Source organism: Lepidochelys kempii, chromosome 2 (assembly GCF_965140265.1).
Source record: "Lepidochelys kempii isolate rLepKem1 chromosome 2, rLepKem1.hap2, whole genome shotgun sequence".
Lineage (NCBI taxonomy): Eukaryota > Metazoa > Chordata > Testudines > Cheloniidae > Lepidochelys > Lepidochelys kempii.
Window position 1 is genome coordinate 1,743,279 of NC_133257.1, and position 12,091 is coordinate 1,755,369.

The 12,091-nt window shown below is 60.4% G+C and overlaps 2 protein-coding genes across 5 annotated transcripts in view; one reads left to right on the plus strand and one right to left on the minus strand.

The window, feature by feature from the left end:
• CYC1 (cytochrome c1) lies at window positions 1–8,869 on the plus strand. Of its 2 annotated transcripts, XM_073329821.1 has the most exons (8): window positions 43–131; window positions 1,133–1,201; window positions 5,108–5,301; window positions 5,642–5,768; window positions 6,901–7,058; window positions 7,502–7,662; window positions 8,173–8,273; window positions 8,506–8,869. In XM_073329821.1, exons 3-8 carry the CDS (start codon window positions 5,114–5,116, stop codon window positions 8,608–8,610), a joined length of 840 nt encoding a protein of 279 aa, XP_073185922.1. In that variant the 5' UTR covers window positions 43–131; window positions 1,133–1,201; window positions 5,108–5,113; the 3' UTR covers window positions 8,611–8,869. The 2 variants fall into 2 exon arrangements, with proteins under 2 accessions (XP_073185921.1, XP_073185922.1); XM_073329820.1 differs by lacking the exon at window positions 1,133–1,201 and having other exon boundaries at window positions 1–131.
• The window catches only part of SHARPIN (SHANK associated RH domain interactor), a 53,516-nt gene continuing 45,011 nt past the window's right edge, over window positions 3,587–12,091 (minus strand). For 2 of the 3 annotated variants that reach the window (XM_073329818.1, XM_073329819.1), the window contains 2 exons: window positions 11,219–11,362; window positions 8,728–10,506 (listed from right to left, as the gene is read on the minus strand). In XM_073329818.1, coding sequence (XP_073185919.1) covers window positions 10,426–10,506; window positions 11,219–11,362 — 225 coding nt within the window. In that variant the 3' untranslated portion in view covers window positions 8,728–10,425. Of the gene's footprint in view, window positions 5,322–8,727; window positions 10,507–11,218; window positions 11,363–12,091 lie in introns of those variants that run through there. The other variant, XR_012157050.1, reaches the window with a different exon arrangement.

Genomic DNA, 12,091 nt, shown 5'->3' on the forward strand with positions numbered 1-12,091 from the left:
CCTGGGAAGGAGGCGGACCCCGGCTCCTCTCCAAGATGGCGGCGCTGTCGGCGGCGCGGTGCCTGGTGCTGCGGACCCGGGGCGGCTCCCTGCTGCCGCCGCCACCCGGGCCCCGCCTGCGGCCCCCCCAGGTGAGACCCGCCGGCCGCGCCGCGCCCCGGGCCGCGCCCCCCAGGCTCTGCGCCCTGCCCGGCCCTGAAGGTCACCGGGGCGCGGCGCCCCCGCCCGGTCGGGCCCGGGGCCCCGCAGCTGGGGAGCGGCCGCTGGCCCTCGGGGCGCTCCGGGCTGGGTGTGGCCGGGCGGGGACCCCCGGCGGGCGCCTCTCTCGCCTCGGCAGGCCGCGGGGCGGGGGCGGGGGCGGGTCTCTCGGCGGGGGCCGCGCTGCGCGGATCTCGCCCCGCAGGCGGCTGCCGGGGGGCCCCGCAGGAGCGCGGCCGCCTCCTGCTGCGCGCTGGGGAAGCGGGAGCCTTCGGAGGGGTCAGGTCGCCGCCCTCAGCTGCGGGCTCCGGCTCCCTTTCCCTTCCTAAGCGTGTCTGCGAGCCTTGGCTGTCCCCTCCCGCACGGGCCTGGGTCTCCCCAGGGAGCGAGCCGCGGGGCTGCCCCTTTCCCGAGAGCCGCATCTGTTACCGGGGCATCGTCCCCTGTACGCTCCTGCAGCTCGTGAGAAGGCATTTGGCCTTCCCAGCACTGAGGAATTATGAACGAACCCTCCTCTCTCTACTAAGGTGTGTCAAGGTCATCACTCCCGTCTTCCAGTCAACAGGGTTTTATTGGAAACTGGATGTAATTAAACCTGAGTTTATTCTTTTCATCGATTCCAAGGTCCAAAAGGATTGTTGTGATCATGTGGTCTGACTGCCCGTGTAACACGGGCCAGACACCTGCCCCAAGATCATTCCTAGAGCAGAGCTTTAGAAAAACAGCCAGTCCTGGTTTAAAAAATCACCAGTGATGGAGAATTCACTGCGACCCTTGGGAAATTGTTCCAGTGGTTAATTACCCTCCCTGTTAAAAATTTACGCTTTATTTCCTGTCAGAATTTGTCTAGCATCAGCTTCCAGTGACTGGATCATGTTAGACCTTCCTCTGCTAGATTGAAGAGCCCGTTGTTAAATATTTGTTCCCCATATAGGTACTTACAGACTGATCAAGTCACCCCTTAAACTTCTCTTTGGGAAGTGAGATTGCAAGTTTGATAAAGGTAACTACATAGCTGTAATAGACTTAAATTTTTGTAAGGTTTTTGGCTAAGTAGCAGACAACATTCTGATAAACCAGCACTGTATGGGATCCGAGTACGTGTCCTGTGAAAACATACAGAGAAAGACAACAAAATGATTAGGGATATGGAACAGCTTCCATATGAGGAGAGATTAAAAAAACTGGAATTTAAAAAGTTAGAAAAGAGATGACTAAGGGGGGATATGATAGAGGTCTATAAAATCATGAATGGTGCAGAGAACATGAATAAGGAAGTGTTATTTACTACTTCGTATAACACAAGAACCAGGGGTCACTCAATGAAATGAATAGGCAGCAGCCTTAAAACAAAAGGAAGTATTTCTTCACACAACGCACAGTCAATCTGTGGAACTCGTTGCTTGAGTTGTTGTAAAGGGCAAAAGACTGACTGGATTCAGAAAAGAAAGAGAAGTTCCTGGAGGACAGGTCCATCGATGGCTATTGGCCAAGATGGTCAGGGATGAAACCGCATGCTCTGGGTGTCCCTAAACCTTTGTCTGCCAAAAGCTGGGGTTGGACAACAGGGATGAATCACTCAATAAATTGCCCTGTTCTGTTCATTCCCTCTGAAGCATCTGGCATTGGCCACTGTCAGCAGACGGGATACTGGGCTAGGTGGACCATTAGTCTGCCCCAGGATGGCCGTTCTTATGTTAAATGGACTAACAGCGGGCTAAGTGAGAGATCTAAGAAAGTAGTTGTTAGGGAGGGAACCACTCTTAAATGGGAGAGTCTGGTGGTGGTCCACAGGGATTAGTACTGGGCTTGATGCTATTCAACTTGTGGGGGATAGCTTAGTGGTTTGAGCATTGGCCTGCTAAACCCAGGGTTGCGAGTTCAATCCTTGAGGGGGCCATTTAGGGATGTGGGGCAAAAATTGGGGATTGGCCCTGCTTTGAGCAGGGGGTTGGACTAGATGACCTCCTGAGGTCCCTTCCAACCCTGATATTCTATGATAAGTGTAATATAAGATCACTGCTAATAAAACTTGTGGATGACACAAGGGTTGGCAGAGTGGTAAATAGTGCTGAGGACAGGCCAGTTGTACAGAGATCTGGATCGCTTGGTAAGATGGACCCATTCAAACAAAGTGCAACCAAATGGAAAGTTACACATTTAGGAAACAGCAATGCAGGCCTGACCTACAGGCTGGGGGATTGTATCCTGGACATCAGTAACTTTGGAAAAGATCACAGGGGATGAGCAACTGAACAGAAGTCTGCTGTGTCAGAAAGGGCTAATGCAATCCACGGATGTATAAATGGGGAGTAGAAGTGGGGAGGGGATTTTACCTCTAGCCATGGTGTTGCTGAAATGGACCCTGGAACGCTGCAGCCACTTCTGGGGGCTACGTTTTAAAAAGGATGTTGAAAAATTGGAGAGGTGCAGAAAAGAGCCACAAAAATGATTCACGGGCTGGAGAAAATTCCTTAAGGAGCTCAATCTGTTTAGTTTACAGAAGAGTGAGAGATGATTTGATCACAGTGGGTAAGGACTGTCACAGGAAAAAACACCAGGTGCTAACGTGCTCTTTGATCTAGTAGGGTGGCATCTGGAAGCTGGCGCAAGATAGTTAGATGAGAAACTAGGTACAGATGTTTAGCAGTGAGGGTGGTGAACCACTGGGACAGACTCCCCAGGAACGTATAGAGTCTCCACCTATGTCTAAGTCCTCACATCCATGCTAGTTGCCTTTCAGGAAGCATCAGCCAATCAGTTTACTGGGCCCAATATTGGGTAACTGGGTGGGATTCCCTGGCCTGTGCTATACGGGGGATCAGACTGGATCCCTTCTGGTCTTAAACTCAGAGAAGCAGCAGCATGGTGAGACACCATGACTTGTCCAGGTCCAGTGCTTAAATCAGCATGAACTGGGTTCCTGGCTCCCAGTCCCCATGCTCAGATTAGTGCTTTCTGCAGAGGTGTTGGCGTGTGGTGTGCTGCAACAGGCATCGCTGTAGTTAGTGTGGCTGCAGCTGGCTGTGAGGTGGTCCGAGTGGGTATTGAATGGTGCTGAACTCTGCTTTGTGGTTCCTTGTGTTGGCATGGCTGCTTCCCTTGCCATATTGGTGACAAGGCGCTGCAATCAAACAGCAGCAGCTGCCCCGGAGCTCAGTGGGACTTGCTGAGATGGGACCATGTGCACTCATGTGACACTCCCAGCGCTGGCCTCTCTGCCTGTGTCCACTGGCCTGCAGTCGGGGTGGGTAACAATCAGTGATGACAAACATTGGATTTTTTTATTTAAATTAAATACCTTTGTTTTAAAAAATCTATTTAAAATTAAATTTGAAATTGACAGTCTATGTTAAGGCTTAAACTTACTGTAATCTATTAATCGTTTAATCTAAATATAAAATATAGTGTTAAGCTGTACACATTTATCACTGAAGTTTTAAGGAATATCAAACCACTGAACTGGTGGAGTCTCTGGCTAAGCACTGGAAACCAGAGTTTGTCGAAGCGCTAAACCTGCTTTTGACAGCGGCAGCCTGTTTTGCAGGTGCAGAGGGAATATTGTCTTAATTTCAGTCTATTCCTCGAGTTCAGTTCAGTGACTAGTTCATTCAAAGGTAAGAAACCAATTGGGAGCTGAAAAAGCAGGAAAACTTTTCCCCTCTTCCAATCTATGAATAAAAACAAGGTGAGAGAGGATGAGATCTACTAGCTCTAAAATCCTGACTGTTTCTGGTCACCACATTCATCAGTTCAATTAATTAACTACAGATAATACGTCCTTTGTTTAACACCTGAGTTAGTTTTAAATACAACACATACATAAGGCAAACAATTGATCGAGGTGTCCACCACACTCAAGTTAGTTTTATTTAAACTAATAAAAAGATTAAAAGTACTGTTTTGTGCACTTCAATTAAATTCCAAATTCTATCCAAATCGAGCTTGATCCAAATCACAATACAAATGTAACCTAGTAAATAAATGCACCATTTGCAATTTTCTAATTTAATAAATCAGGAAAGGTAGGGTCTGTTCTGGGTCTGGCGTGGAGCATGGTGTAGTGGTTATAGACAATCTAGCCACTCCTGTGAATGTGGCACATGCCTTGTGAGAGGCTGTGTGGCTAAGAGTTGAGCCCGTCACCTGCTGTCCATGTCTCACCCCTTCACTCCCGCCGATGTGGAGGGCTCCACTGTGTGACACTGCCCACGAGATGCTGTGGGGCTGGGCCTGGTTACTGTCCTGCCCTGCTGTGGGAGCTCTGTGCCCCCTGCTCACTCCCACCATGGATGCACATGGGTCAGCTCCCTTGAGGGCTATTGGGCCTGGGCTTTCCGTAGTCCTGCCCACTGCTCCCCTTGTAGAGAAGAGGGGAAGTTGCTTGTCCCAGTGCCCCAGAGACCCCCATCTCTGTGAGGGGTGGGCTGAGAGGCCTGGACTCGCCCCATGTGCCTGGTCCTGGCTGGCTGGCTTAAACAGAATCCATCCAGCAGGGAGCTCTGGAGAGCCACAGCCCACCCACCTGCTGCTTCCCACCCGTACCCCTCCGGTGCAAGTGCTCCAGGGCCCCCGCTGGGGGCTGCCGCTCAGACAGCTGAAATTTCAGCTCCAGCTCCTGACCCCGCTGGGCCCTTCCCAGTCTGTGTGGAAGGGGGACTCTGCTTCCTTCTGCTCGGGCGGGAGCAGGCCAGTGTCTCCTGCCTGTCGGGGGAGATGGAGGCACCCGGCTGAGCAGGCTTGGAGGCATGTTGCATCCTGTGCGCCCACAGGCTGCTCCCCCACCCTCCTCTCCTGGGGCGTGGGAAGGTTCCAAAGGCCCCGCCGGCGTGGACTCTGGGGAGTGTGGCTGGGGGCGGGTGCCCCTTGCTGGAGCTGGCAGGCTGACCGGCGCTCGTCTGTGTTCCAGGCCAGCATGTCGTCGCTGTCGGGCATGTCCCGTGGCAGGAAGGTGGCGCTGTCCGCGCTGGGCGTGCTGGCGGCCGGCGGGGCTGGCCTGGCCCTGGCTCTCCACACGGCTGTGAGTGCCAGTGACCTGCTGCTGCACCCTCCCAGCTACGCCTGGAGCCACAATGGCCTGCTGGCCTCCCTGGATCACGACAGGTCGGTGAGGGGGGCGCCGGCTGTCCTGGGGATGGAGTGAACCCATGGCTGGAGGGAGGGCAGCCCGGGGGTGAGCTGCCAGCCCCCTGCAGGGGGTCAGAGCACAGGCAGGTGGGGAAGCTGCATCCCAGGGGTGACAGGTCAGCCCCACAACTCTTGGTTCTCGCTGGCCCTTGGCTGATGTTCAGGCTCCCCCAGGGAATGCTGGGGGCTTGGGGTCTGGCTATGGCACAGGGGCTTGCTGTGACTCTCCTCCTCCAGCCCCCTCCCACTCAGAGCCATGGGGAGCAGATAAGGTTAGGCCAGGCAGAGGGGCTCACGGCCTCCTCCCTCTTCCCAGCATCCGGCGCGGCTACCAGGTGTACAAGCAGGTGTGTGCCGCCTGCCACAGCATGGAGTACCTGGCCTTCCGCAATCTCATCGGCGTCTCCCACACCGAGGCTGAGGCCAAGGCCCTGGCCGAGGAGGTGAGACTGACAGCGGTGGGGACTCTCCGAGGGGGGATCCACACCCCAGTTCTGGCAGCTGGCTCTTGCTAGCTGGTGTGTGTTGGAAGTGGGGGGAAGAGCTGGACTCGCTGCCATGTGCCCTCCCAGGCCCTTGGTGATGGGAAGCTCGCCCCTCACAGTCATGCACTGTGGGCTGCCTGGGCCCCAGCCCAGTGCTCTGCGTCTGTGAGAGACAGAGGCCCCAGCCTGGTGCTCTGTCTCTGCGACCTGGTGGGATGCAGTGGGCCCCTGACCCCAGCTCAGTGCTCTCTGTGGGATGCGTGGGGGCCCCTGGGCCCCAGCTCGCTTCTCTCTGTGGGGTGGGAGGGCCCCTGGCCCCAGCTCCGTGCTCTCTGTGGGGTGGGCCCTGGGCCCAACTGTCTGCAGCCTGGTAGAATGCTGGGGCCCCAGGCCCTGGCTCAGTACTCTGTGGGGTGAGCTGGGCCCCAGCTCAGTGCTCTCTGTGGGACGCGGGGGCCCCTTGGCCCTGGCTCAGTGCTCTCTCGTGCCAGGCGGGACGCGGGGGCCCCGGGCCCCGGCTCAGTGCTCTCTGTGGGACGCGGGAGCCCCGGGCCCCGGCTCAGTGCTCTCTGTGGGACGCGGGAGCCCCGGGCCCCGGCTCAGTGCTCTCTGTGGGACGCGGGGGCCCCTTGGCCCTGGCTCAGTGCTCTCTCGTGCCAGGCGGGACGCGGGGGCCCCGGGCCCCAGCTCAGTGCTCTCTGTGGGACGTGGGAGCCCCGGGCCCCGGCTCAGTGCTCTCTGTGGGACGCGGGGGCCCCTTGGCCCTGGCTCAGTGCTCTCTCGTGCCAGGCGGGATGCGGGGGCCCCGGCTCAGTGCTCTCTGTGGGACGCGGGAGCCCCGGGCCCCGGCTCAGTGCTCTCTGTGGGACGCGGGAGCCCCGGGCCCCGGCTCAGTGCTCTCTGTGGGACGCGGGGGCCCCTGGGCCCCGGCTCAGTGCTCTCTCGTGCCAGGCGGGACGCGGGGGCCCCTGGGCCCCGGCTCAGTGCTCTCTCGTGCCAAGCGGGACGCGGGGGCCCCTGGGCCCCGGCTCAGTGCTCTCTGTGGGGCGTGGGGGCCCCTGGGCCCCGGCTCAGTGCTCTCTCGTGCCAGGCGGAGGTGGTCGATGGCCCTGATGAGAACGGCGAGATGTTCACGCGCCCAGGCAAGCTCTCCGATTACTTCCCCAAGCCCTACCCCAACCCTGAGGCGGCGCGAGCAGCCAACAATGGGGCGCTGCCCCCAGACCTGAGCTACATCATCAGCGCCAGGTGAGGCCCCCTCCAGTGCGCCCTTGGGGGGCTGAGCAGCTGGTAACAGGGCAGCCGGGGAGGAGCGCAGGGCCCAGCTGGCTGGGCCAGGTCTCAAAGAGATGCTGGAGCAGTGCATGCTGGGACTAACTCAAGCGGCTGGAGCTCCCATGCACAGATGGTGCTGGGGACAAGCTGAGCCCAGGTGGGTGCTCTGTGCTGCGGGCCCTAAGCACACCTAGTGAGGCCTAGGGCCCACCCCCAGGAGAATCGGAGGCTCCTTTCAGGCCCTCCCACTTCCTCCCCCATCTCGGGGTGTCAGTGGGTCGGAGGCCGGGATTTCACTGCCGAGGGCCCATCGCCCTGGCCTGAGGGGCAGGGCAGCCACACAGCATGGCTGCTCTGGCCTGGGGGCAGCTGGGTCTCAGCCAGGGCCTGGGATCTCACCTGGCCTTGTCTTTCAGGCACGGGGGTGAGGACTACGTGTTCTCCCTCCTCACCGGCTACTGCGACCCGCCCACTGGGGTGGTCATGAGGGAAGAGCTGCATTACAACCCCTACTTCCCGGGGCAGGCCATCACCATGGCGCCCCCCATCTACAACGAGATCCTGGAGTTCGAGGATGGTAAGAGGTGCTCTGTGCCGGGAGGCCCCCAGCCTGTCCCGGAGCGGGGTCCTTTCCAGCCAGGGGCTTGTGGAGGGTCGGCTGAGGTGCCTGTTGCCTGCACAGCTGCAGCACAGAGCCAGGGCCTCGTGCCCCAAGCAGCCTGGAGTCCCTTCCTTGTTGGCTGTGCTCTGTGCTTCTCCCCAGGGGCCGGCCCCAGCCTGCTCTGGGCCTGTGCTCGGGGCACCATGGACCCTGCTCTGGGCCTGCGCGCGGGGTGGGGCAGGGCAGAGCGCCCGCGGACCCTGCTCTGGGCCTGCACGCGGTGGGGCTGGGCACGGGGTGGGGCTGGACACCCGCAGACCCTGTTCCGGGCCGCACGCGTGGGGTGGGGCTGGGCGCCCGCAGACCCTGCTCTCAGCCTGCACGCAGGGGGTGCCCGCAGACCCTGTTCCGGGCCGCACGCGTGGGGTGGGGCTGGGCGCCCGCGGACCCTGCACACGGGGCGCTGCTGACTCTGCTTTGTCCCAGGGACCCCGGCCACCATGTCCCAGATAGCGAAAGACGTGTGCACGTTCCTGAGGTGGGCAGCAGAGCCGGAGCATGATCACCGCAAACGCATGGGAATGAAGGTCAGTGCCTGCCCCCAGGGTGCTAGGGACAGGGGCTCCTCTCTGGGGAGCCTGGGGAGTGCCCTGGACTGGAGGGAGGAGCCCAGCCTGGCCTGCTGGCAAGGCTGGGTATGTGTCTGAGCGATTCCTGCCGGCCCTCACCCTGGCCAGTGCCTTGGGTCCATGCACTACTGGGGGAAGGTGCTCGGAAGCAGGGCAGGGCCTGGCCTAACCCCTTCTCTTCCCTTCCCAGATGCTGATCATGGTTGGCCTCCTGGTGCCCCTCATCTACTACCTGAAGCGCCATAGGTGGTCTGTACTAAAGAGCAGAAAAATCGCGTACCGGCCCCCTAAGTAAGAACTGGACCGGAGCCTGCCACCCTGTGGGCCTTGGCCACCCAGCCGCCGCGCGGCACCTCCCTGGACAGGAATGTATGTACAGCTGGACAGACAGACGGGTACAGCCCACTCCTCATGACGTGTTACTCTTATTTAATGTCCTCTCCCTTGGACACAGCCGCTCGTCTGCTAGGCCTGGGAAAGGACTCTGGGAAGGGGGGCGGCTGCTGTCTGCACGTGCCCGCTGCGGGGGGGCAGAAATAAACCTTCAATCTTCAGTGGGGAGGTGTGGTGTGGTGTGTTGGCCTAGGCCCTGCCCGGGGGGCCCTCGCCTTCCCCTGGCCCTGTCACTCCCACCTGCTGCCCTGCCCTGCCTCCTTCCCACCCCCAGGGGAGCCCAGTACAGCCCGAGGGGAAGGCCTGTGCCCTGCAGCCCCAGCTTCCGGGGGGCCTGTGTGTAATGGTGGCATTTATTCAATGGTTCTGTCCCCAGAGCAGCATCTGTCTGAGTTGTGTGGGGGTCAGCGGGGGACGCAGCACTCACTTTACTGAGGGAGGTGCCTGATAGAGGCTGATTCTCCCCCCCCCCCTCCCCACACACACACATGGCAGTGTGGAGGGGCCCCTCTCCCTCCCTCAGGCTTCATGGAGAGCTGCCCTGTCCCTCTCCCTAGCATGCTGCATGGTAGGGCACTGCCCAGAGGCCTGGCTGGGGTCCTCCGTGCTCCCTCCCCGGGCAGTGTGGGTGGGGCAAATCAGTTACCCCAGCTCTTGGCCACTGCCGCTAGCATCTCAGGGGCTGCAGTGCCCTGCGGCATGGGCACCAGCTGCTGCCCCGGTGCCTCCAACAGATGTGTGTGTTGCTGTGCAGTGGCCCTAACTGCCTCCCCGAGCCAGACCAGCCTGGCACAGGCCCCATCTCCACAAGCGTGGGCTCTCCTGCCATGCCAGCTGGGGGTGGCACCGTTCACAGCCTGAGCTGCCCAAAGGGGCAGAGAGCCCAGCTGGGGCCTTTTGGGGCTGCTTCCTTGTACCAGCTCCGGCAGGCCACAGCCACCCTCAGGAAGTAAATCCTTCAAGCAGCCTGGCCATGAGCTGGGCAGTGCCAGGCTGCCCCCAACAGCTCAGCCCGAGGGGTGAGAGGGAGGCCAACCTGGAGCAGCTTGTGCTATGCTGGGCATGGGGGGACTGGGCCAGGGCCGAGGGATGTCTCTGCCCCCCACACATGACAGTAAGGGATAAGTGTGCAGCTTTCCTGGGCCCCGCGGGGCTGGTGGCTCCTGGACCTGCCCCTGCAACCCAAGGATCCTCCCAGAAGTGGGGAACAGCCAGCCTCTGTAAACCCCTGCCCCCCGAGGTTGTCACGGGGAGCTCCCTGTGTTGGGGGAGGCACTCAACAGCCACAGGAGAGGGTACAGGGCAAGTGAAGGCAAGGCCCAGGTTAAATTGCAGGGGGGCTGAGGACCTCTCTACACCAGGAGCATTTCCCCACCCCCAGTTACCCCAGCCCTGCATAGCTCCAGAAGCACAAATATAGCCCTGGGGCCAGGCAGGCAGGTGCAGAGGCAGCAGCTGCTCTGAAATCCTGACCCCAAACAGCTCCCTCCTGGGCCTGCCTGGAGCTGCAGAGACAGGTCCAGTCTAGGGCTCAGCAGGAAGAAGGCCCTGGGCCAGGTTCAGAGTGGGAGGTGAAAGCCCCCCAGAGCAGGGAGGAGCCCCTCAAGGCACTGCACGGGCAAGGGCTAGGCGCTCCCCCAGGAGCAAGGCACCTGCCTGACCTGTGCTGGGGCTAGGGGGCTGCTGCGTGGGGAGGCCCAGGCTTGGCTCCGCGTGCTCAGTGGCAATTCTGGCAGTGCGGGTGGCACCTCTGCCCATTGACGTTACAGCGGCATCCTCCACTGGTGTCACCAGGGCCCTGGAGGGGAGGAGAGTGTCAGGGGGGGACGCCGACGACGGACAACAGAGACACCTGCCCCCAGCTGCCTGTGGGGGGGAGGGTTCAGCAGCATCTCCCCACCTCTCCCTGGGGGGCTGCATTCAAAGGTAAGAGGAGCCAGAGCCAGCTGCCCCCCTCCAGCCCCCAGGAGCAGCATGCCAGGGCCAGGGAGGGTCCCACCAGCAGGAACAGCTCTGGAGCCAGGGTGGGGGCTGGGGGAGGGGAAGGCTGCTGCTCCCACATGCACGAGCCTCAGGGCTCCCTCCAGGGGGAGGGTTGGGGGCACCAACTCTAGTTCTGCCTGGCTCGAGGGGCGGCTCCCCTCCTGCCCAGAGCCCAGGCTTCTAGCCCATGTGCTGCCCTGAGCGCCCCTCTTCTAGCAGCTGGGGCAGAGCCTCGGGCACCGGAGCCCCATGGCCTGGCAGGGGGCCAGGTCAGCTTTTCCCTGCCTGGTGCAGTAGCTCACGGGAGGGGAAATCTCCCTCTGGAGCCAAGGGGAAGGGGCAGCCACACAGCCAGGCGGAGGAGCCTGCTCCTTGCACAACCTGCTACTCCCCCAGCCATGGCCCAGCTTCCCCCACATGAGCTCCTGGGGGAGGCAGCAGAGGCCCAGCCTGGCACGGCCGGTGCAGTTCCCTGCCCTGGGGACAGGCGCTCGGGGGCCAGGGCTGCCCGTCCTGTGACAGCTCACCCCAGGCCCCCAGCGTGGCCCCTTGGTCACCCAGCAGATCTCCGTCTGGCAGACGGTGCAGCGGATCCAGTCACAGCCGTCCTTCTTCTGCACGATGATCCGGCATACGGGGCAGTGCATGGCCTCGCCCATCTGCACCAGTGTCTGCGAGGGGAAGGCAGCAGTCAGAGGAGACAGAGCTGGGGGGAGCCCAGGGCTGGACAAGCAGGGGGCTGTGGGTTGGGATGAGAGGTGTTGGGAGAGGGGGGAGCCCAGGGCTGGGCTCGCTGGGGCTGCAAGTCAGGAGTGAGGGGCCCTAGTAGAGCTGAGTGACAAAGTGGGACTGTTCTTAATGTTTCCTCTGAATAGTGTGGGGGTGCCTCAGTTTCCCCTAGGCAGTTCTTAAGTATCTAGGTGGTGGGATAAGGGTGTATGATTGCTGCAGAGCCCTAGAGGGCAGGTGTGTGCAGGGGTCTGGACACAGAGAATGGCCGACAACCTGTTTCCTGACAATTGATGGCCTGGGCCCTTCCCCCTTGCAAGGTGAGAGCTAAAGGGTTGAAGACAGAGATCAGGTGACCTCCTGGCCCGAGAAAGGGACAAAGTCCAGAGGAGGAGGGGCTGGAGAGAGTCCGTTTGGGGCTGGCTGGGACATGGAGTGAAGGGCAGACGTGGTTGTCTGGCTCACAGCCCCCCAAAATGGACCCGGCTGAGGGGTCCTGTTCTCTGCACCTACAAGCTCTGTGTCAGACCATGTTCCTGTCGTCTAATAAACCTTCTGTTTTCCTGGCTGGCTGAGAGTCACGTCTGACTGCAGAGTTGGGAGGCAGGACCCTCTGGCTTCCCCAGGACTCCACCTGGGCGGACTGGCTGGGGGAACCGCACGGAGGGGCA